General features: G+C 48.3%; 1 protein-coding gene across 13 annotated transcripts in view; it reads right to left on the reverse strand.

Moving 5' to 3' along the window:
* The window catches only part of SCMH1 (Scm polycomb group protein homolog 1), a 293,217-nt gene that overhangs the window by 229,394 nt on the left and 40,221 nt on the right, over nucleotides 1-23,602 (reverse strand). For all 13 annotated transcript variants that reach the window (XM_039511323.1, XM_039511319.1, XM_039511322.1 and 10 more), the window contains 2 exons: nucleotides 18,440-18,528; nucleotides 17,008-17,251 (listed from right to left, as the gene is read on the reverse strand). In XM_039511323.1, coding sequence (XP_039367257.1) covers nucleotides 17,008-17,251; nucleotides 18,440-18,528 — 333 coding nt within the window. The remainder of the gene's footprint in view (nucleotides 1-17,007; nucleotides 17,252-18,439; nucleotides 18,529-23,602) is intronic.

Below are 23,602 nucleotides of genomic sequence, written 5' to 3' on the forward strand. Positions count from 1 at the left end.
CTTAGCTGGCATTTTTTATGCTTTTCTATTTAGGAAAATAAAACAGTTAAACAAAAGCCGGCCTGGAGGCAGGGCCAGCATTTCCAAGAATTGTTCAGATTCGCTCTGTAGATGGGTATCAGATTCACACCACTCCAGGCAACATTCTTAAGTGCCCAAGTGTAAGTAGTACAGCAGTGTCTCCCTCAGGCAATGGCTCAGTAAAGGATGCCCTGCCTGTTCAGCTCAGGGCTGTGTCACCCAGCGATACTTTAAATGTCAACCTGTGAACAGTTTCACTGCTCATTAAAGCATGTACGAATGGAAAGGGAGAGTACAGATCTGCAGTCTTTAGGAAAGAGGTCACAACTCTCCCCACTTCTGACCAAGGAGCCAAACCCTGCCCCCAGCCCCTCCCCCAAGGGAGGAGCAGAGCTCACAAATATATTCAGCCCCTTCTGAGGGAGCATCAAGCTGGTGGAGTTCCCAGAGTGCTCAGACTCATGGCTGTGAACTGTACAGCATGCTGGCAACTCATATGGGGGGAGCTTATTTTGTGGGCTGAGCTTGGAAGTGTAGGTTTTTTTCCAGTTGGCCCCCTGCTCACCAGAGGTGAAAGGGAGGGAGCAGTAGGCTGTGCTGGGCGAGGGTTTGGGACTGGAAAGATCGATACCTGCCCAGCCCAGCCAATGTCTGCACAGACTCCAACAGCGACTCAGAACACTGAGCTGTGAAATTCCCCATGTTACTTGGGTAGAACAGCTTTGTACAGCAGAGTCAGCGGCTTTGGTCCTGCTCTAGAGACACAAACAGCCAAATAAACATCTCCACACTGCAGGCAGGATGACACTAATCCCCAGCCTCTCCATTCTGCACGAAGCTGGCAGCTCTCTGAGCACTCCTCAGAAACAGCCATGACTTCGGGGCCAGCAGCATTGTCTAACCAGGTATCAGTGACACATGGCAGCTCCAGCTGGCACCCCCAAGAGAATCAGAGCATTGCTCCCTGTTACAACACATGGCATCAGAGAAGTAGTGGTAGTATTAGAGAGAGGCTTTCACAGTTAATCTGCTGAATAGTCCCATCCCCAGTGACTGTCTCCATATAGTGGCCTCACTTCTCTCTCTGCATTAGTGCTCCGGATACCAGATGTCTGCCTCATAGACTCATAGACTTTAAGGTCAGAAGGGACCATTATGATCATCTAGTCTGACCTCCTGCACAATGCAGGCCACAGAATCCCACCCATCCATGTCCAGGATCAGAACACTTCCTCACTCTACCTGGTATTTGTGCCAATCAGCACATTTCTAAAGGTTTTTACTAGGGCTGGCAAGCGATTAAAAAAATGAATAGAGAATAATCGCACTGTTAAACAATAATAGAATATAATTTATTTAAACATTTTCTCATATTTTATACATTTTCAAATATATTGATTTCAATTACAACACAGAATATGTGTACAGTGCTCACTATATATTATTTTTATTACAGATATTTGCACTGTAAAAAAGCCAATAGTATTTTTCAGTTCACCTAATACAAGTACTTTAGTGCAATCTCTTTATCATGAAAGTTGAACTTACAAAAGTAGAATTATGTACAAAAAAATAACTGCACTCAAAACCAAAACAAAACTTTAGAGCCTACAACTCCTATTTCTTATTTAGCCAATCACTCAGACAAACAAGTTTGTTTACATTTGCAGGAGATAATGCTGCCTGCTTCTTGTTTACAACGTCACCTGAAAGTAAGAACAGGCATTCACATGGCACTGTTGTAGCCGGCATTGCAAGATATTTACATGCCAGATGCACTAAAGATTCATATGTCCCTTCAGGCTTCAACCACCATTCCAGAGGACATGGTTCTGCTCAATAATGATCCGAAACAGTGCAGACCGATGCACAATCATTAACCAGGATAGCTCGGTGGTTTGAGCATTGGCCTGCTAAACGCAGGGTTGTGAGTTCAATCCTTGAGGGGACCATTTAGGAACTGGGGTAAAAATCTGCCTGGGGATTGGTCCCCTTTTCAGCAGGGGGTTGGACATGATGACCCCCTGAGGTCCCTTCCCACCCTGATATTCTATGATTATCTGAGTTGGATGCCACCAGCAGAAGGTTGATTTTCTTTTTTGGTGGTTCAGGTTCTGTAGTTTCCGCATCGGAGTGCTGCTCTTTTAACTCTTCTGAAAGCACGTTCCACACCTCCTCCCTCTCAGATTTTGGAAGGCACTTCAGATTCTTAAACCTTGGATCCCATGGTGTAGCTATCTTTAGAAATCTCACATTGGTACCTTCTTTGTGTTTTGTCAAATCTGCAGTGAAAGTGTTCTTAAAACGAACAACATGTGGTGAGTCATCATCTGAGACTGCTATAACATGAAATATATGGCAGAATGTGGGTAAAACAGAGCAGCACTATCTCCTGTAAATGTAAACAAACCTGTTTGTCTTAAGTATCAGAGGGGTAGCCGTGTTAGTCTGGATCTGTAAAAAGCGACAAAGAGTCCTGTGGCACCTTATAGACTAACAGACGTATTGGAGCATAAGCTTTCGTGGGTGAATACCCACTTCGTCAGATGAATGTAGTGGAAATTTCCAGAGGCAGGTATATATATGCAGGCAAGAATCAGTCTAGAGATAACGAGGTTAGTTCAATCACGGAGGATGAGGCCCTGTTCTAGCAGCTGAGGTGTGAACACCAAGGGAGGAGAAACTGCTTTTGTAGTTGGCAAGCCATTCACAGTCTTTGTTTAATCCTGAGCTGATGGTGTCAAATTTGCAGATGAACTGAAGCTCAGCAGTTTCTCTTTGAAGTCTGGTCCTGAAGTCTTTTTGCTGCAGGATGGCTACCTTTAAATCTGCTATTGTGTGTCCAGGGAGACTGAAGTGTTCTCCTACAGGTTTTTGTATATTGCCATTCCTAATATCTGACTTGTGTCCATTTATCCTTTTACGTAGGGACTGTCTAATCTGGCCGATGTACATAGCAGAGGGGCACTGCTGGCACATGATGGCGTATATTACATTGGTGGACGTGCAAGTGAATGAACCAGTGATGTTGTGGCTGATCTGGTTAGGTCCTGTGATGGTGTCGCTGGCGTAGATATGTGGGCAGAGTTGGCATCGAGGTTTGTTGCATGGATTGGTTCCTGAGTTAGAGTTACTATGGTGCAGTGTGTGGTTGTTGGTGAGAATATGCTTAAGGTTGGCGGGTTGTCTGTGGGCGAGGACTGGCCTGCCTCCCAAGGCCTGTGAAAGTGAGGGATCGTTGTCCAGGGTGGGTTGTAGATCACTGATGATGAGTTGGAGAGGTTTTAGCTGAGGACTGTAGATGATGGCCAGTGGAGTCCTGTTGGTTTCTTTCTTGGGCTTGTCTTGCAACAGGAGGCTTCTGGGTACACATCTGGCTCTGTTGATTTGTTTCCTTATTTCCTTGTGCGGGTATCGCAGTTTTGAGAATGCTTGGTGAAGATCTTGTAGGTGTTGGTCTCTGTCTGAAGGGTTGGAGCAAATGCGGTTGTACCTCAGCGCTTGGCTGTAGATGATGATCATGTGGTGTGTCCGGGATGGAAGCTGGAGGCATGAAGGTAGGCATAGTGGTTGGTGGGGTTTTTGTTTGTTTTAGCGATTGGCTGAACAAGAAGTAGGACTGAGTGGACTTGCAGACTCTAAAGTTTTACACTGTATTGTTTTTGAGTGCAGTTATGTAACAAAAAAATATCTACGTTTGTAAGCTGTACTTTCACAGTAACAGATTGCACTACAGTACTTGTATGACGTGAATTGAAATATACTATTTAGTTTATAATTTTTACAGTGCAAATATTTGTAATAAAAAATAATAATATAAAGTGAGCACTATACACTTTGTATTCTGTGTTGTAATTGAAATCAATAGATTTGAAAATGTAGAAAAACATCCAAAAATATTTAAAAATTTCAATAGGTATTCTGTCGTTTAACAGTGAGATTAAAAGTGCAATTAATTGTGATTTTTTTTTTAATCACAATTCATTTTTTTCAGTTAATCACATGAGTTAACTGCGATTAATCAACAGTTCTAGTTTTTACCTTTTTTCTGATCTTTGCTTAGCTCTGACTTACTGGTTAATTGTTAACCGAACGCCTTGTGGGATTATCTGGGCACAAGGCTCAAAGGGGCTGGTAGGTAGAGCAGTTTATTTAAGATTTTACTCTTATTATTTTTAATATTATCGCAGCACCTAGGAGCCCCAGCAATGGAGTGGGACCCCATTGTGCTGGGTGCTGTACAAACACAGAACACAAAGCCAGTCCCTGCCCCAAAGAGCCTACAATCGAACCAGAGAAGAGGAAACAACAGGTGGATACAGAGAGACCGACAGGGGAGTACAAGGAAACAGTATTCTTCCATCAGGCTGTTCTCTGAGATTACAGAAACACTCTCAGAGGGTCAAAGAAATAACAAAACACCCAGAAAGCCGAAAAACAGTCCTTGCCCTTGTGATTAGCTAGGCTGCAGGCTTGACATCAAGCTCGCACACTTAGCAATGAACCTCCCAGCGCTAGGCCAAGCCTAGCTTGGCATCAACAGCCTTAGTCCTTGTCTGCCCTACAACTGCTTCTCCCAAAGTTTCTCACTGTTTTTTCCCCACTGTCTGAGCTGCGCCATGGGGGGCACTAGTATGGATGGGCCCCTGGTATTTTAATCACCATGTCCCTTAGATTGACTTGGAGCAGGATCATATCTCAGATATGGGGCAAAAAGAGCTATTCATGAAAGTTACACTCACTCTATCTAGCACTGTTCATCAAAGCCCTGGAGCCAGTAGAGCAGACATTAGTTTGTGCTTGACAGAACTGTGCAACAGTCATATCAGTAGGGTGGTGAGTGGACCAGGTAAGAGGATATGGTGCTTGGTCCAAATCCCACTGCAGTCACTGGAAACGTTCCCACTGAGTCCATGGGCTTTGGCTCAGGCCCAGGGAAATGTCACCTCTCCACACCTAGTCTAGTCAGTAGTTACTGCCCATACCGTTACCTTATCATGGACACTAGGTGTTCTGCATGAAAAGAGTTTGGTAACGTCAATACAGTTCCCTGGTTACAAATGTCCACCAAAAGCTCCACTACATGTGACGAGGCTCCTTTCACGGTACCCACTCTGTGGTGCTGGTGAAAGGCAGGTACTAGACTGGCCGTCTGGAACTCCGATAGGCAATACAATCGATCACTCACTCACTCAGCATTTCATATTAGTTATATCATAACTAATATGATATAATTTGTCATTAACCCTCACAACACCCTTCTGGAGCAAGTGAGGATCATCTCTATTTGCACAGAGTGGGAAGTGGAGCCAGAGGGGTTTACCAAGAAAGGTCATAGCTGGGATTAGAACCCAGCACTTCCAAATTCGCAGACCTGTGCTGATACCACACCTCCGGGCTCTCTCCTGTACCCACAGCACTGGACTCAGCAGGGCCAGTTCCCCACAGCCATGTGTGCTCCACTCTGACCGCAGGGCTCCCCTGGAGGAGAACTAAAGCAGCTTGGCTCCCTCATTCTTCAGTCTGAAGCCTTTTCATGAGACCAGTAAGGGATCTCCACTTGTGCCTGTGCTAGTTGGGTTTTCTGAAACATGGACACACCAATAGCTCTTATCAAGCGCTTTTCATCAGTAGATCTTAAAGCACTTTACAAATGAAGTCAGTATCATTATCCATGCTTCACAGATAGGAGAACTGGGGCGAGTCCTTCTCTGTGCCTGTCACTCAGTAGGCCAGTGGCAGAGCTAGGTTTTATTCCAGGATCTCCAGAGTCCCAGTCCAGTGCGCTATCCACCAGGCTACTGTCTCTCTCATATCCACTGGGAAGGACTATGTACACTATTTGACTTCTCATAAACCAAAAATCTACTGGACAGCAATGACGTTCAGACATTCAGTATGGATCTGGATTTGAACAGATAACCTGGAACTGAAAGACCCAGCAAATCATTTCCTGAGCTTTTCAATCTCCTTGGCAAAAAGCTTCAGAATGAGACAATGCACGCAACAAAAATGATTAGGGGGCTGGGGCACATGATTTATGAGGAGAGGCTGAGGGAACTGGGCTTGTTTAGTCTGCAGAAGAGAAGAGTGAGGGTGGATTTGATAGCAGCCTTCAACTACCTGAAGGGGGGTTCCAAAGAGGATGGAGCTCAGCTGTTCTCAGTGGTGGCAGATGACAGAACAAGGAGCAATGGTCTCAAGTTGCAGTGGGGGAGGTCTAGTTGGATATTAGGAAAAGCTATTTCACTAGGAGGGTGATGAAGCACTGGAATGGGTTCCCTAGAAAGGTGGTGGAATCTCCATTCTTAGAAAGTTTTAAGGCCTGGCTTGACTAAGCCTTCACTGGGATGATTTAGTTGGGGCTGGTCCTGCTTTGAGAAGGGGGTTGGACTAGATGACCTCCTGAGGTCTCTTCCAACCCTCATCTGCTATGATTCTATTCCAGGGGTAGGCAACCTACGGCACGCATGCCGAAGGCGGCACGTGAGCTGATTTTCAGTGGCACTCACACTGCCCGGGTCCTGGCCACCGGTCCGGGGGGCTCTGCATTTTAATTTTATTTTTAAATGAAGCTTCTTAAACATTTTAAAAACCTTATTTACTTTACATACAACAATAGTTTAGTTATATATTATAGACTTATAGAAAGAGACCTTCTAAAAATGTTAAAATGTATTACTGGCACGTGAAACCTTAAATTAGAGTGAATAAATGAAGACTCGGCACACCACTTCTGAAAGGTTGCTGACCCCTGTTCTATTCTATGAATTGCAGAATTGTTTATAGGTCTCAATCCTTCTGCTGAAAAAGGACAGGGTTTGGAGGCAGCATACTTAAGCCACTTTTTGTCAGCTCTGTTATCAGCCTGGCTAAAACAAAGATAAGGTGGGGGAGGTAACTGGACCAACTTCTACTGGCGAGAGACAAAAGCTTTCAAGCTCTTCTTCAGGCTAAAACAGGACACACAACAAACTCGATGCTTGAAATGTTTGCTCCAAAGGCTTCTCAGCCTGGCTAAAGGTCCTGTAATGAGTCCAACATATAAAGGAGTTGAGCAGAGAGCTCTCACATAGCCAAGGAAGACTATACCTCCACAGAGAGATCCGCAGGGATACAGCTACTGCGATTACTCTTGTCTAATACTATGTAATCATTAAACAGGTACTTTATACATCCCAACGGCCCTGATGGAATCTGGATGATGAGGGTGACTAAGGTTGGAGCACCACTGCCTTATAGACATGTCACTGCATCACACACCGCTAACAAGTGCCCAGCCTGACAATATGAACACCACGCTCTAAGATCTTAACCAGGGACACATGCTGAAGTCTCAAGCAAGCAGGCTGCCTGCCAGTGGGGCTCAGCAGCATGAGAGGCCCAGCACAGATGACTGTTTCCACCAGCAAGTATTACTGTGGGCACAGGAAGATACCCTTGGCTGTATTCACCAAAGAGTAGGAGGTTCCCATTGATAAAGCCCTTCTCCCACACACCCTGCTCACAAAAAATGTTCTCAAACTAATGCTGTGTGCAGACTTTTACATCGTAAACTTTGAAAATCCCCCTGGGGCATGAAAGGAGAGAAACCACCTTAATGAAGTCCAAATTCCTTAGATGGGGGAAAATTTCAGAACTAAATGGATGAGGAAAATTGAAGTTGGCTGCAGCCTCCTGGTACTAAGGACAGGTTGGCTCCTATTTCCAGTGTCACCCAATTCTAAGCCATTAGGATCCACATTCCTGCATCTCTGCTTTCTCCAGGACAAGTTCCCTCTCATTTTATGAGGCTTTTGTTAGTCCGCCCACTTAGAGTATCCCAGCAGCCACATGGCCAGGTTCCACATTCCAGACTCGCTGCCACTACTCTACAGAGGACCTACTGTCATGCCCTCCTCCACTGGGCCCCTTTGATGCAGCCTGTCAGGGAGAGCTTGCCTGGGCTCCACAGCCATTCAAACTGCCAACAGCAGTAATACAGGGCACACAGTTATGAGAAGGATCAAGGTACGCGCCCAGCAAATGAGTTCACCTTGCAGCAGGAGCCAAGCTCATTAAGATCAAAGGGCTCTAGTCTGTAGTATGTTTCGGCAGGTCTTTATCTCCATGCCTATCCAGTGGGCCACCAAGCCACTAAGTGAGCACCTCACCTCAGAACTTCCCATAGTTCTTCTGAAGTTGGCTTTTAGACCACAATCCCGTATCCCTGGTCCCTCGCTGCCTCTGGAGTCTAGGTCTCTATGGATGTTGCTGTTCCACCTTGGATTTCTGCTTTCTTTGTGCCCGTTAGCTCCTCACCCTGAACTCTGCATCGACCAAACCCCTTTCCTCAAGGAGCAGCTCCAAGGGAGCTGAGGGTGAGAAACTGTCACTCCCTTGGCATTTCAGAGCAGAGAAGGGATTAGTGCTAAGTACCGTCATCCCGTGCGCCAGATGGTTTCAGAGTCTGGCTGGTTAGTTTCCAGCAATAAACCCAAAGTCAGCAGCATTTAGAATACGTACATTACAAACACTGTAGATCAATGGAGAGACTTCTTAGCAGAACATTCCTGCTGCTCTTGCTGTTGGCACACGGGTTCTATCTGTGCGGTCCTAACCTTGTAGAGTTCAGGACCATAAATCCAAGCAGTAACCAGCCATCTCAGTACAGAAAGGCATGACAGCCCTGTCGTCCTTCTCTCGTAAGCTCCCCAGGCCTGGAGTGCTGCCAGCTACCTCGCTTCCTGAGCCCTGAATCACATTCATTTTCAGTTGCAAACACTACAGTCACAAGTTATTTCTTCTTCTCTCTCTACCAAGCACTAAAGCACAAGACCTTATTTAAATAGCAAATGTTCATCTGCCTCCAGTCAGACACCCAGCCCCCCACCTCCTACTCACCCTAACCTCAAAAAAAGGAAAAGAAACTGAGCAACGCTAGAGAGGAACAAAAAAAAAATCACAAAGTATCTGTTACCTTTGCCTCTGGGAGGAAATTCTAGTTATTTGAGTCTGATCATCATCTCTGTCCGTGTGAAGCCACCAAGCAGTTAACAAATAAATTGCACGACAGCAGCAGCAAAAGGTGAAGGGGGTAGGGAGCCCTGTAAACTTTCTCTGAGGGATTCCGCATTTCCTGGCTTTCTGTTCCCTCTTGAAGCTTTTGCCTCCCAACTAAACACACAATGGCTGGCCAGACCAATGCCAACCAGGGCTGTGCAGCGCACACCAACTGGAATTACAGGCAAACTGTATAAAGCATGCAACAGATGGCAAGTCTGGGAGTGTATGCAAGCACCACTTAAAATATCCCCATGGTAACTATTTAAAACTATTAACTTTTGCTTGTTTTGTAAGCAGAGCGAGACCGTCTCAAATTCAGCCAGCCTGACAGAGGGAGCAGCGCACTGACAGCTAACAGCAGACAGGAACAAAGGGAGTCAGGCAAGCGCCTGCTGTTTATCTGATTGGAGAACCAGGATCTCTGCTGCACCCACTGTAACTTTCCTTGGCCTTGGCACAGTAACAAGAGGATGTGTTCTTTATTAGCTCGCTCCAGCCTGGCTGGGCTCAGAGCTTCTCTGCCAGCTGGGTTTGTGCCAAGGCAGAAACTCCACTCCTCAAATTTCCAGCTCACTCCGATAAGGCACAGAACTGCCTCCAGCTCAGAGCCTGCCCCAACAAAGTTAATGCTTTCACTGCCGCCTCATCAGCCACCCTGCTGCTGCGTGAGGGAATACCTCAGTTCAGGCCCTTCCTTTCTTGTGCTGTCCCCCTGGAGCATGTTAGTTCGGCAGTTCTCCATGCACCATTACAGGAGGGAAAGAAAAAGAAAAAGAGCTTCCAAGGATCCTCTCCCACCGATGTCATTCTGCTGACCACCAGGAAGGACTGTGCAAGCCACTGAGTTTCCGCCAAGCATCTGAGAACTGCTGTGGAATCTAAACCCTTCTTTGCAAGTCTCCCTTGTCGGTGCCTGCACATCTTCGCTTGGAGACTGTGCCACGTCCATTAGGGCGATTTACTTTATAGCTAATTAACCTCCTAATTAATCCTAGAGTAACCAAATGAAACACTAACTGCACATGCCCTGAGGAATACAATAAAAATCTTAAAACACAGAAGACAGTTTTTACAAAAGTGACATGTGACCTATACAACTTCCTCACTTCACTTCCAGATTCTCCCCAAAGACCCCGATTATATTGTAGCTGACAGGCTGGCACAGTGACCCCTTCCATTCCTCCATATGTCTCAGTGCTTCGCTTAACCTTGATGGCCTCGATGCAGCTCAGAAAGTATGGTATCATCTCACTTGTGCGCTATGACATTAACTACGACTAGAATTGGAGAAACCTCCAGGCCCTGCAGCGAGGAACTCTCTTCTTCCCTGCCTACCAGATCACCTCCAGATTCCTTCTCTGTATAGGAAGGGAAAGTATAAAGTCTTTCAGGAAATTTGAGTCTTTAGTGATGTACACACAATGTGTTTCCCGCTATGCTATAAAGCTCTGTAACAACAAAGGGAAAAAGGGAAAGACCCGATCAGTCTTGAGTTCTGACCTTCCAGCAGGAATGGGAATGCCTAGCAACCTCTTCTGATCTCAGTATTATGTTTTGTGATAGACCCAGGCCAGTTGGGTACAGCAGAATAGCAGAAGGCAGATATACTGGCCACTGGATTAACAGTTTTCTGTTCCCTGACTGACCAGAGTAGGGGCTGCGCCAGGATAATGAGAACACCTGACTCTAATTAACCTGTAAAGAGTCAGGTGAGGCCATTCAGTTAGTGTGACCACCTGACTCTAATTAAGGCCCTGCTGATACTATAAAAGGGCTCACTACAGTCAGGCAGGGGACAGCCAGGGAGCCAGAGGAGAGGAAGTGCGGCTGAAGGGCTGGTTACTGAAGACACCCTAAAACCATCGTTAAAGGAGCCCTAAGGTAAGGGTGAAGAAGGGAGAAGCAGGAGAGCTGTGGGGAAGTGGCCCAGGGAAATGTAGCAACTCTGGCAGTGAAAGGTTGGCTGCCAACAACTGTTACCGTTAGGGTCCCTGGGCTGGAACCCGGAGTAGAGGGCGGGCCCGGGTTCCCCCCAACCCACCTCTACAGGAACATCTCCTGGAAGGGGAAGTCAGGCCCCTGTCAGGACAGGAGACTAAACTGTTCTGAAATAAGCCCCCAGGGACAATAGAGACTGTGGGAGTTCTCTCCCCAACCTCCTTGCTGGCCTATGATGAAAAGGGCTCAGTAGACTGTAACCCTGGCCCTAGAGAGAGAAGGGCTATGTGGAGGGTCACAGTGAGCCACTGAGGCTAAGCATAAACCGCCTAGAAGCGCAGGACCCATGGGAGCAAGGTCAGAGCTCTGCCACAGTTTACACAATTGTTCCTCCAGCACCTCTGCCTCATTCACTGAACACTGAGGTCCTATTGCTCTTAAAACGGTCAGAAACATTTTTAAAGGGTTAGGCAACCTCAATATACAAGTCACCACCACTTCCCCTACAAAGTAGGAGCTGGGCCTGCTATTGGCTTAGCCTGAATTACTATGACACTGATCAAAACTTTCCCAAAACTTAAGCACTTGGTTTAAGAACTGGAAGTCCATTCCTATGTTAGCTGCATGGTACCTACAGATGAGATGGTATGTATCTAAACTGTGTCTTTACAGATAATGTGTATCTGTATATATCGAAAGATATAGAAACTGTCAATGCACAGAAGAGTCAGCTGAGAAAACTCATTCACAGGCATCACTTTACAAAGAACTGTCTGCTGTGACCCACCTAGGTGGATAATCCATAGGCTGGTCCTATGGAGAAACCAAGAACAAAATACAAGTGGCTAGGGTGAGGCTACAGAATGCAGCACACCATGAAGCACATGAGACTCGGTGTGTGGAGACATCTTCTAAACTATCTGTATGAGCAGTGTCCATCAACCCCATCTGCACATCCACCCAGAGAGTACTGAAGAGTAGAACAAAGGGGTGTACACAGGGGCTTCCCAGGATGTTTTCCCCACCCCCATTACAGATGCATAACACCACTGGCTTGGATGGGGAAGAGGGGAAATTTGCTGACTGTCCCTGAAGACAGCAGCATTCCCTGTGGGCCATCCCATCTGCCCTAACTGCATCTATACTGAGTACCACAAGTGTTAAACTGGACAGTCCATGAAAACGAGCATCACAATGGATATGAAAGAGAAATTTCACCCCCACCCCCTCTTAAATAACCCAGTGTAATGAGCGCGCGCACACAGCAGGCAAATTTAGAGAGCAGATCAGAAAGATTATCTCACCACCAACCTCCCCCTGCAGGCTCAAGGGAGGGAGACAGGGAAACATACCTACATGTGTCAATCCACCTACAGTCACACTTCACCTGGGTGGTATAAAAGACATCTCTAGGCTGCACCATGTTCATGTGAGAAGCTTCAGTGATGCAGAGGTAAAGAAACTGAAATCTGCAGGCATCTGGCTGTGCTGCACCACAGAGCACCTACCAAAGGCAATGCGATTCCCAGCAGGGAGAGCAGAGATTTTTTCCTCCCCTTTGTTTGAGCTCTGTCCCCTCTTCACACACGTGCCCTGCTGAAAGTTCCCGTTCAGCATGGTTGGCCAGTCCCCAGCAACTACAAAAACGCTGCCTAAACAAACATTGCTGAAGAGGGCCCCTTGGGGCATGCTATGGTCAATCAGATGAGCCATATGACCAGGAAAAGCCTCTCCTCCACCTCCATTGGCAGCCATCGGAACAGACAGGTTACACTTGAAATAGCATTAAAAACCCTCAAAACATGCCTCAGCTCTTTGAAGCTCTGCTTTTCTTCAGCATGAGCTCACTTCACTAGGCCTCTGTATTCTGCTCTACGAAGCCACCCGTTTAATCAGTTAACCCTTTGTGTGACTTCCATGCATTCTTAGATTCCAAGGCCAGAAGGGACCATTGTGATCATCTATTCTGATCTGGATAGCACAGACCAAAGACCTGGCCCACAATAATCCCTAGAGGAGAGCTTTTAGAAAAACATCCCAGTCTTGATTCAAAAATCATCAGTGATGGAGAATCCACCAACACCACCCCTGGTAAGTTGTTCCAACAGTTAATTACCCTCGCTGTCAAAAATGTATACCTTATTTCTAGCTTCAGTATCTAACTATTGGATCATATTACACCTTTCTCTGCTATTAAACATTTATTCCCCATCTGATAAGTAAGCTGGAGATATGTGGGCTCGGCGGAACTACCATTAAGTGTCTACATTACTGGTTAAACAACTTCAAACAAAGAGTAACTATTAATGGAATGATGTTGGATTGGAGGGAGTCTCAAGTGGGGTTCCACAAGGAACTGTTCTGGATCTGGTGTTATTTAACATCTTTATTAATGACCTAGATGTAGGAACAGAGATCATACTGATCAAATTTGCAGATGACACAAAGCTGGGAGGGTTGCAAACACTTTGGAGGACAGAGCTAAAATTCAGAGGGCTCTTGATAAATTGGAGAACTAGGCAAATGTCAACAAAATGAAATTCAACAAAGACAAATGAAAGGTACTATACTTGGGTAGGAAAAATCAAATGCACGAGTACAGAATGGGGGAAAATTGGCTTGGCAGCAGCACTGCTGAGAAGAATCTGGGAGAAGTGGAGGATCACACCTCAACATGAGTCAACAATGCTATGCTATTGCAAAAAAAGCAAATGCAATTTTGGATTGCATTAACAGAGGCACAGCATGCAAGTCTTGGGAGGTGACAGTACCACTCTACTCGGCGCTCATTAGGCCTCAGCTGGGGTACGGTGTCCCGTTTTGGTCACTTCTGTATAGAAAGGATGTAGAGAAACTGGAAAGGAACCAGATGTGAGCAACAAAGATGATCAAACGGATGGAATACAAGCTATATGAGCAAATGCTGAAGGAACTGGGTATATTTAGTTTGGAAAAGAGGAGACTGAGTGGGGACATAACAGCAGTCTTAAAATACTTGAAAAGTTGCCATAAAAAAGAGGGAGAAAAGTTGCTCTCTCTTGGCACAGAGGTCAGGACAAGAGGAAATGGATTCGAACTACAGTATGGCAGATTTAGATTAAATCTCAGGATAAACTTCCTAACTGTAAGAAGAGTAGGACAACGGAACAGACTGCCTAGGGAGGTTATGGAAGCTCCTTCATTCGAGGTTTTCAAAAGGAGGCTGGAGCCATCTGTCTTGGATGGTTTAGACACGACAAATCTTGCACCTTGGCAGGGGGTTAGACTAGATGACCCCTGTGGTCCCTTCTAACCCTATGGTTCTACGATACTTAGAGACTGATCAAGTCACTCCTTAATCTTCTCTTTGTTAAGCTAAATAGATTGAGTTCCTTCAGTCTACCACTATAAGGCAGGTTTTCTAATCCTTGAATCATTCTCATTACTCTTCTCTGAACCTTCTCCAAATCATCAACACCCTTCTTGAATTGTGGGCACCAGAACTGGACACGGGATTCCTGCAGTGGTTGCACGAGCCCCAAATATAGAGGTAAAATAACCCCTGTATTCCTACTCGAGATTTCTGCTTATGTATCCCAGGATTGCCTTAACTCTTTTGGCCACAGCATCACATTGGGAAACTCATGTTCAGCTTATTATCCACCACAACCCCCAAATCACTGCATCCCAGGACAGAGCCAACTCTCCTGTAAGTTGGGCCTGCATTCTTTGTTCCTAGATGTAGACCTGTAACCTTTACCATGTAGCCATATTAAAACACATACTGTTTGCCTGGAGTTTGTCTGAGGTGAACCTTCCCCCCAACTTCCTTAGGAGCAGCAATTCACAGGCTCTGGAGGGAGCTGTGTTTATCCCTTCTTGTCCAAAGGGAAGGCAGCTGTTAGGGATGAACAGATGGGGTGAGGGTTTTAATGACAGAAGGAAAGTAAGGATCCTCAGCACTTCTCTTCCTCAGAATAAAACCACAGAGTTGGAGCAGTACTCACCAGGAGAGGGAGGAAGGGGGGAAGGAAAATCTTGTGACAAGAATCTGAGCTGAACTTTCCTGGGGAAATGCTACCAGCCAAGGAAATTTCCTTTCAATTGCCACGAATAAGGCTCTTCCCCCACACGGGCAGGACAGGAGTGACCACTGTCCACATATCGCATCCAGAAGCACCCTTCTCCTGGTTCTATGGGAGCTCTTTGTTATCATTTCCCATGCCTACCACCTGGCTGAGGTCAATGCAAGAGAGAAAGCTTGTCACAGCTACCTGCTAACTGGTAGGTAAATGCTTCCCAATGATACAGTTCTGTTCCCCTGGACATGTATCCTTTCTGGATGCCCCTCCACTTCCTCCGCAGCCCTCAGCACAGATAGGTCTGAAGGAGCACCCGCCTACCCAGGCTGAACAGATCAGAAGTTCTCATAGAATCAATTCCCACTGCGCTGAAATCATCCTCAAAGCCCTCTAGGTAACTTCAAGGAACAGAAGCCTCCAGCCAAAACCTACAAGGATTTCAGCCATTTGCGTGTACCAGAGAAGTGCTGTGAACCTGGCTGGAGCTCATATCTTAAAGGAGCTGGGTAAATCATATTGGCTCAAGAGCACCTCCTGCTGGGCATCTTGAGCACTGGTTGTAAAGTGTGTAAGATGACAGCGTAGGGAGAGGCAGCAGGCAAAACAAGCAAACAGCAGGGAGTGGGGGAGGCTGGGAGCACAATGGTTAACTATGCTGGAGGCAGAGATCCAAGATAAACAAAGAGTGCCTTTCAGCTTCCATCAGCCGGATGCATCTTCCTAACCCAAGGGGAATTCACATCTGGGTTTATTCATAGGCAAAGTGGAGGAGATCTCAGCTCATCAGGCTCTGGGAGGACCGCCTAGCTGTGCAGCACTAAGGACAGGGAAGGCTTCCATCAAAGCCAGATCCTTGGCTTCAAAGGTCACAGACGATGGGGAGGGTGGAGCTAAAGGAAGAACCTACTGATTTAGCTGCTGCCTTGCACTGAAGGTTTATGCTTTATACTCCCCTGCTGAACCTGCCAGCGAGCACGTTACTGCCAAATGACCACGGTTGGGGAAAGTGGCAGCCCTTCTGTCCTATAGGGCAGTTCCAGCTACAGGCCGGCAACAGGTGTTAGAGCACCTCAACAGCCCCCATGTAGCTTCCAGACACTGGGGCACCCTCAAGGCCAGAGGGTCACAGCCACCAAACCAACAGCAGTCAAGGCTGCTGGGGGCGGGGAGGAGAAGCAGACACAGCTTCTCATCTCAGCACGACCTGCCTTTTCCAGGTCCCCAGTGGACAGCACAACCTAAGGAAAAGCAAAACAACTCTGTCAAAACCATGAACAGCAGGCACTGTGCCTCTGCCCCAGGATGGGCCTCTCCCTCGCCTCCTCACCTTTCCTGTAGGGAGCAGAGTCCTTTCAGTTAGGATGGTCCTGGCTCCCCAGCTCCCTGACCCCATGTAACCCTAATCCCCCTGCTATATTCCCAGCAGTCCCAGGACTACCAGTTTGGATGGAAGACACTAGGGACCCTATGTTTTCTGAAGAGGCAGGACAGGTTCTGAGGGAGCTTGGGAAGGGTGAAGAGCTGAGTAATCTCACTGAGCGTCGCCACCTGGTCCTTCCCTCCTCAGGAATAGCTGGGACTTACAAACCTGCTTTCAGAGTCTCTCTAGCCTCCACTGTATTGTTACTGTTAATAGCGATTGCTAATCACTATTCCCTGCTCAGGGAAATCACTAATTCCCTGCTCAGGGAAAAATGCAAAACTCCTCTGCACCTTCCATCAAGGATTTCAGACCAGCCCCAGGAGCTGAGCAAATACCATTTCCCATATTGTGGGGAAACTGAGGCACACGGAGGGCAGGGATTTACCCAAGGACACACAGCAGGTCTGTAGCAGAGCCAGGAACAGAACACAGGACTCATAGTTGCCAGTCCCTGTCTGCTTTGTTGTGCTTTGCAGGGGCTGAGCAGACAAGGAAGCTGAGATGGGATGTGGCCCTTACCTTTCGTCCCAGGGGGCTGCAGGTTGTCTCCCGTCAGTGAGCACCAGCCGACAGGAAAGATGTCCCTGGAGTCGTAGCGGCACCAGTAATCGAAGGCACCTCTCCAGCCATCGAATGTCACGAGGACCTCGGAGCCTCTCACCTCCCCAATGGTGGCCGGGCAGATGAAGTGTGGGTTCTTCCTGTCCACTGCCTCCAGCTTCATGCCCGTCTTGAAGAAGTTTTGGGATGGAGACGGTGGCTCCTACAGGGGAGGGTTCAGAAAGGTGGTTACAAAAGAGGGAGTGTGTGTCGGTGTCTCCTGGGCTTGGGTTAATCCCCTGCCTACATCACCACAAGAGCAGGGCTCAATGGAGCCAGAACCAATTCAGCCCCATGTCAGAAGGTAAAGGAGGTGGCTCCAGCTTATACCAGGGCTGGTTTAAAATGTGCACCTCTAGGCAAGGTCTCTAGTTATGGCACCCTGTGCCTTCTGCACTCGGGACCAGACAAACCGGGTGACAGAATGCAGGTACCCTGTGACAGCTCCTCAGTGGCACACTGATGCAAGAAAGTGTCTCAGGCAGCCCTGCTTTCAGAGTTCCCAGTAAACCCACTTCACCCTTCCTTGGAGCTGCTTTATTCCCAAACACAGTTCTCTGAATCCCCAACGAAATCCCAACCATAGTACAATTCCCATACCCAGTGTATATAGCCCTTAAACCCCACTTTTCCCAGTGGGCACCCTGCCTACCTCTCTGCTTTCACACCGCACACTGGTACCTTCGGTGACACCTAAGCTCCTGCTCAGTCCTCTTCTGTCCCTCCGCCAGCACAGCCACCCCAGGCCTTCCCACTGGAGTGTAACCCTGCTCTTCCCAGGGTGACCCCCCCCAGCCTCTCTGCTGGGAGCATCCCTCACTGCCTGGCCCTCTCCAGGCTCCTCTGGGCCCAGCTCTCTCTCATGGAGATGTCAGCAGGTAAATCCTCCACTGCTCTCCTGCCTTTGGCCCTCTCCAGCTTCAAATCACAGGCACCTCCCACTGCCTTCAGCTCTCTGGTTTGGGCACGCCAGCTAGCAAACCTCTCTTGCTGCTCTCCTTCTCTTCAGCCTTCTTCCAGGGACGACTTTCTGCTTCCTTCTGGAACCTTCCACCATCCCCTGGTAGCTCTCACCCGCCCCTGACTCCCACTCAGGCAACTCTGATTCACCAGGCCTCACTGGGACTCTTCTTCATTGGCCAAACTGGAGCACCACCTCACAGGGTCCCAGAGCTTGGGTTCCAGCCCAAGCCAGAGTGTCTACACCACAACTAAACAGCCCCTTAGCCCGAGCCCCGTGAGCTGGAGCCAGCTGGCACGGGCCAACTGCAGGCGTCTAACTGCAAGACACACCAGAGAGCTGGCCTGGGTGTCCTGTGCCAAGGGGAGCCCTTTGCACACAATACGATACCTTGTGAAAAATCCGGAGAGGAGCCATCTCTGCTCCATTCAGAGTTTTCAGGAGGAACATGGGCCAAGAGGAGGCATTCAGCCGAAAACCTGCAGAACAGATGCAGAGATGGAGACTATTAAATATTGGTGGGGCCCACTGGGTGAGGCAGCACCCAGGTTGCTCTGATGAACACTTTGCATGTCACACCCTCTCCACACTGTTCATCCAGTCTCAGCCTTCATGCACCTTAAGCTCCCCCAGCATTTTCCTCTGAACACGGGAAAGCTAGGAATGGCCCTTTATGCAGACTTCCCCACTTGGAAACAATCAGACATGGCTGCGATTTTATTCACTGCAATAAAAGCCCCTGCCCTGGCCCTGCTCACAAAGCACTTTGCATGGAATTAGTGTTTGCACATGGCAGTCAACTGGGTGCAGAGAAGATATCAATGCGCACGGACAGGGTCAGGCCCATGACATTATCCCTGGTGCAGACATCCGTCCTATGGAGGCCAGCAGCTTCCTTGCTGACCTTTCACCCACACAGAGGTGAGTCGCAAGCAGCTAAGATACAGGCATAGGTAGGAGCTGGGCTGGGCAAGATGGTGATAGCAATTGGTACCAATACCATACTGGGCACCTGGGTATCAGGAATGCCCATGGTTGGGGAAGGGGCTTCTAGGGAGCAGAGGGGTATGCTGAGGAGAAAGAGGGTTTCCATGTGTTACTGATGAGCATAGGCACCAACTCTGTGGGTGCTTGGTGCTGGAGCACCCACAGGGTAAAAATTGGCAGGCCCCCTATCAGCATTCCCCCTCCCTCCAGCATCTTGTGCCCGCCGGCAGGCCCTGCTGATCAGCACCTCCCCTTCCCTCCCGCTCATCGCGATCAGCTGTTCCACGGCATGCAGGAGGCTCGCGGGAGGAAGAAGCAAGAACGCAGCGCACTCGGGGGAGGGGGCAGAACGGGGTGGGAAGAGGCGGAGTGGGGGTCGGAAAAAGTGGAGTGGGGTGGGGCCTGGGGTAAAGCCGGGTCGAGCACACCCCCGGTACATTGAATGTTGGCGCCTGTACTGATGAGTTCCTCATTACAGGGATCTGTACCCGAGAAGCTAAACTATTAGCAAGTATGAAAATGCATCATGTCTGAACAGCAATGCCAGCGACCATTGCTTCCCACCCCACACTTGCCAGCACCACATGGGGGAAAGGAAGGGAACTACGAGGCTTGTTCTTTTTAATGGTTGACATTACTGATCCCGGAAAGGCCAGGCTCTCAGTCCTATTTGGGAGAGTACGGAAACAGAGACAAAAAGGGATAAAAGAACAAAGGAGAAGAGAGAAAATGGAGGTTACAGAAATTGTGCTTGGATACGGTGTGAGGGAGCACCCCTCTGCTAGCCCATTGCCGTGGGCATTCCGCCAAGGCAAAGTGGGAAGCCTGGGGGGGGAGGGGGGGGGAAGAGCTGGCAGCTACAGGAAGTGCAGACCCTGAAAGCAGGCTCACGAGAGGAGTCCAGTGCCAGTGCCTTGGCTTGACAGCCTGGCACCTCAGCTCCAAAGGGTCAGTTTCTGATGCTTAGCAAGGGGCTGCCCTTTAAATCCATAGAGCATTTCAAAGTTAACCCCGGGGCTGGACTTCCACGGCCAGTTCCCTGGGAACTGCAGCGGTGATGACTACCGGGGGAAGTTCTGCCATTGTAGACAGGGCCTGAATGTCAGAGATGTCCCAATGAGCTAAGTCAAAGCTGGCATTTTATCACCGCCAGGGTTCTCAAACTTCATTGCATCGTGACCCCCCCGTCTAACCAAAAAAATGACTATACACCACCAGGAGAGCACAGCCTGAGCCCACCTGAGCCCTGCCGCTCACAGGGGGAGGAGGGGGGGACAAAGCCAAAGCCTCCCCAGGGCGAAGTCCTTGCTCTTTGGGCCCCAGCAAGTCTAACGTTAGCCCTGGCAACCCCGTTAAAATGGGATCGCGATCCACTTCGGGGTCCCGACCCACAATTTGAAAACCGCTGATCTACACAGTTCTGTCATGGAACCCTGGAAACAGGGCATGAAAACCAGCTGGTCAGGTAAGCTTGGGAAAGGGGAGAGTCTCCCACCAGCCTCAAGTTCACCAGCAAGCAGCCGCTTCGATTCATGCTACCAAGAAACAACAGCTGAACAATGGAGCTTCAGTAGGCATGAAAGACACCAAGTGAGAGACCTGGCATTTAGTGCCACGTACACATGCCAGGCTTTGGTGCTCTGTGGAGAGGGAACAGAGGGCCAGCAGCTCAGGAGTGTGGTTTGTTACCTGTACTTGGGCTATGAGAGATCAGCAGATAAGGGGATGACTATCTACCACCTCTTGTCCCCAACCCTGCCTCTACGACAGATCACAAGAGTAACCAGGTCAGTGACAGGGACTGTCCCATCAGAACCCAGCATGACAGACGCTCCACATCCAGTTCAAACTACCTACCACCTACAGAACCACATGAGATGTGCTGGAAGTCTGTAATGTGATTACTCTTATTGCCCTCTGGTGGCAGACCGAGGAATAGCACAAACACCTCTGTCATCAGGATCAAAACAGATCCTTGGGCTTTATATGCAAAATATGCACGTGGGCATGTCCAGGTAACTGCACACGCACAAGATTCAGCTGCCCCTATTGAGTGGGCATCTTATCTCAGGCTGCCTACTGTGGGCAGGCAACAGCAGATGTTATGGGCACAATGCTGGTACTTCATTTATTAAAAATGAGGCTCAATCAAACGTTGACAGACATGGCAGATCTGACTCGCCTGTTAGTGGGAGAGGTACAATGCATCAGAAATGATCAGCTTGCTCATGGCAGGAAGATCCATAGAGGCCAGACTCCAATTAGTTATGAAGCATTTGGAGGAAGTGGACTGCCTCTCAACCTCACCCTCCGAGTCCCCATCTCTGCAGGCAGGTTTTAGCAGCTATGGCCCATTGGAAATGACAAGGCAACAAGACCCATGGGGTCCAGCCAGTAAGCCAGACCTGGGCCTCTACACTGTGTGCTCCAAAGCTTCAGTTTGGGACTACTTCAACAGCCAAAGGAACCTTCTTTCTCACAGACTAGGTTCTCCAAAACTGGTTCATTCTGGCCTGACTAGAGATGTGCAGGAAGTACCTCCATACAGGGTTTCTGCCTCAGCTGAGTGAAGTGAAAAAAGGTGGCTATGATCAAAGGACTGAGATTTCTCATGCCTGTGTCTTCTGCACTGAACTGGGTTACGGACTCACAGGGCCAGATCCTCAGCAGACATACATCAGTGTGGTCAAGGGAACCCACAGTCACAGCGTCCTGCGCTGGCAGTGATCTAGGACTCTCATACCCTCACGTGGTAAGGTGTGTGGTTTCCATCCCACACCACTCCTTTCCCTGCCAAGATCCCTCTTCTTTTGCTCCCCATTCCCAAGTCCCGGCTAGCTGGCAGCCTACACACTATGTCCACCTGACCCTCCAGAGGGTGCTTTAGGGGAAATGGTCTCCACTGCACAGTCTCATAGCCTGGTACACTTCTATAGGGATGTGCTAAGTGGACAGGTTCTTTATAGGAACATCTCATGGGGACCTGGGAGCTGAATGACAGCATCACGTTAATTGGGACAGAGTCAGCATCAGTTTGGCTCACCGGAGACCCATTTGGCCACTGCCAAGGAGTGAAGCGGTGTTTAACTGAGAGATATCTTTGAAAAATCATGGCAATCGGGGGAGGTCCCGGATGACTGGAAAAAAGCTAATGTAGTGCCCATCTTTAAAAAAGGGAAGAAAGAAGATCCAGAGAACTACAGGCCAGTCAGTCTCACCTCAGTCCCTGGAAAAATCATGGAACAGGTCCTCAAGGAATCAATTCTGAACCACTTAAAGGAGGGGAAAGTGATCAGGAACAGTCAGCATGGATTCACCAAGGGCAAGTCATGCCTGACTAACCTAATTGCCTTCTATGATGAGATAACCGGCTCTGTGGATGAGGGGAAAGCAGTGGATGTGCTATTTCTGGACTTTAGCAAAGCTTTTGATACAGTCTCCCACAGTATTCTTGCCAGCAAGTTAAAGAAGTATGGCCTGGATGAATGGACGGTAAGGTGGATAGAAAACTGGCTAGATGGTCGGGCTCAACAGGTAGTGATCAATGGTTCCATGTCTAGTTGGCAGCCGGTATCAAGTGGAGTGCCCCAAGGGTCGGTGCTGGGGCCGGTTTTATTCAATATCTTCATTAACGATCTGGAGGATGGTGTGGACTGCACCCTTAGCAAGTTTGCAGATGACACTACACTGGGAGGAGTGGTTGATACGCTGGAGGGTAGGGATAGGATACAGAAGGACCTAGACAAATTAGAGGATTGGGCCAAAAGAAATATTATGAGGTTCAACAAGGACAAGTGCAGAGTCCTGCACTTAGGACGGAAGAATCCCATGCACCGCTACAGACTAGGGACCGAATGGCTGGGTAGCAGTTCTGCAGAAAAGGACCTAAGGGTTACGGTGGACGAAAAGCTGAATATGAGTCAGCAGTGTGCCCTTGTTGCCAAGAAAGCTAATGGCATTTTGGGTTGTATAAGTAGGGGCATTTCCAGCAGATCGAGGGATGTGATCATTCCCCTCTATTAAGCACTGGTGAGGCCTCATTTGGAGTAGTGTGTCCAGTTTTGGGCCCCACACTACAAGAAGGATGTGGATAAATTGGAGAGAGTCCAGTGGAGGGCAACAAAAATGATTAGGGGGCTGGAGCACATGACTTATGAGGAGAGGCTGAGGGAACTGGGATTGTTTAGCCTGCAGAAGAGAAGAATGAAGGGGGATTTGATAGCTGCTTTCAACTACCTGAAAGGGGGTTCCAAAGAGGATGGATCTAGACTGTTCTCAGTGGTAGAAGATGACAGAACAAGGAGTAATGGTCTCAAGTTGCAGAGGGGGAGGTTTAGGTTGGACATTAGGAAAAACGTTTTCACTAGTAGGGTGGTGAAGCACTGGAATGGGTTACCTAGGGAGGTGGTGGAATCTCCTTCCTTAGAGGTTTTTAAGGTCAGGCTTGACAAAGCCCTGGCTGGGATGATTTAGTTGGGAATTGGTCCTGCTTTGAGCAGGGGGTTGGACTAGATGACCTCCTGAGGTCCCTTCCAACCCTGAGATTCTATGATTCTATGATAAGAA

Source organism: Mauremys reevesii, linkage group 23, assembly GCF_016161935.1.
Source record: "Mauremys reevesii isolate NIE-2019 linkage group 23, ASM1616193v1, whole genome shotgun sequence".
In the NCBI taxonomy this organism is placed as follows: domain Eukaryota; kingdom Metazoa; phylum Chordata; order Testudines; family Geoemydidae; genus Mauremys; species Mauremys reevesii.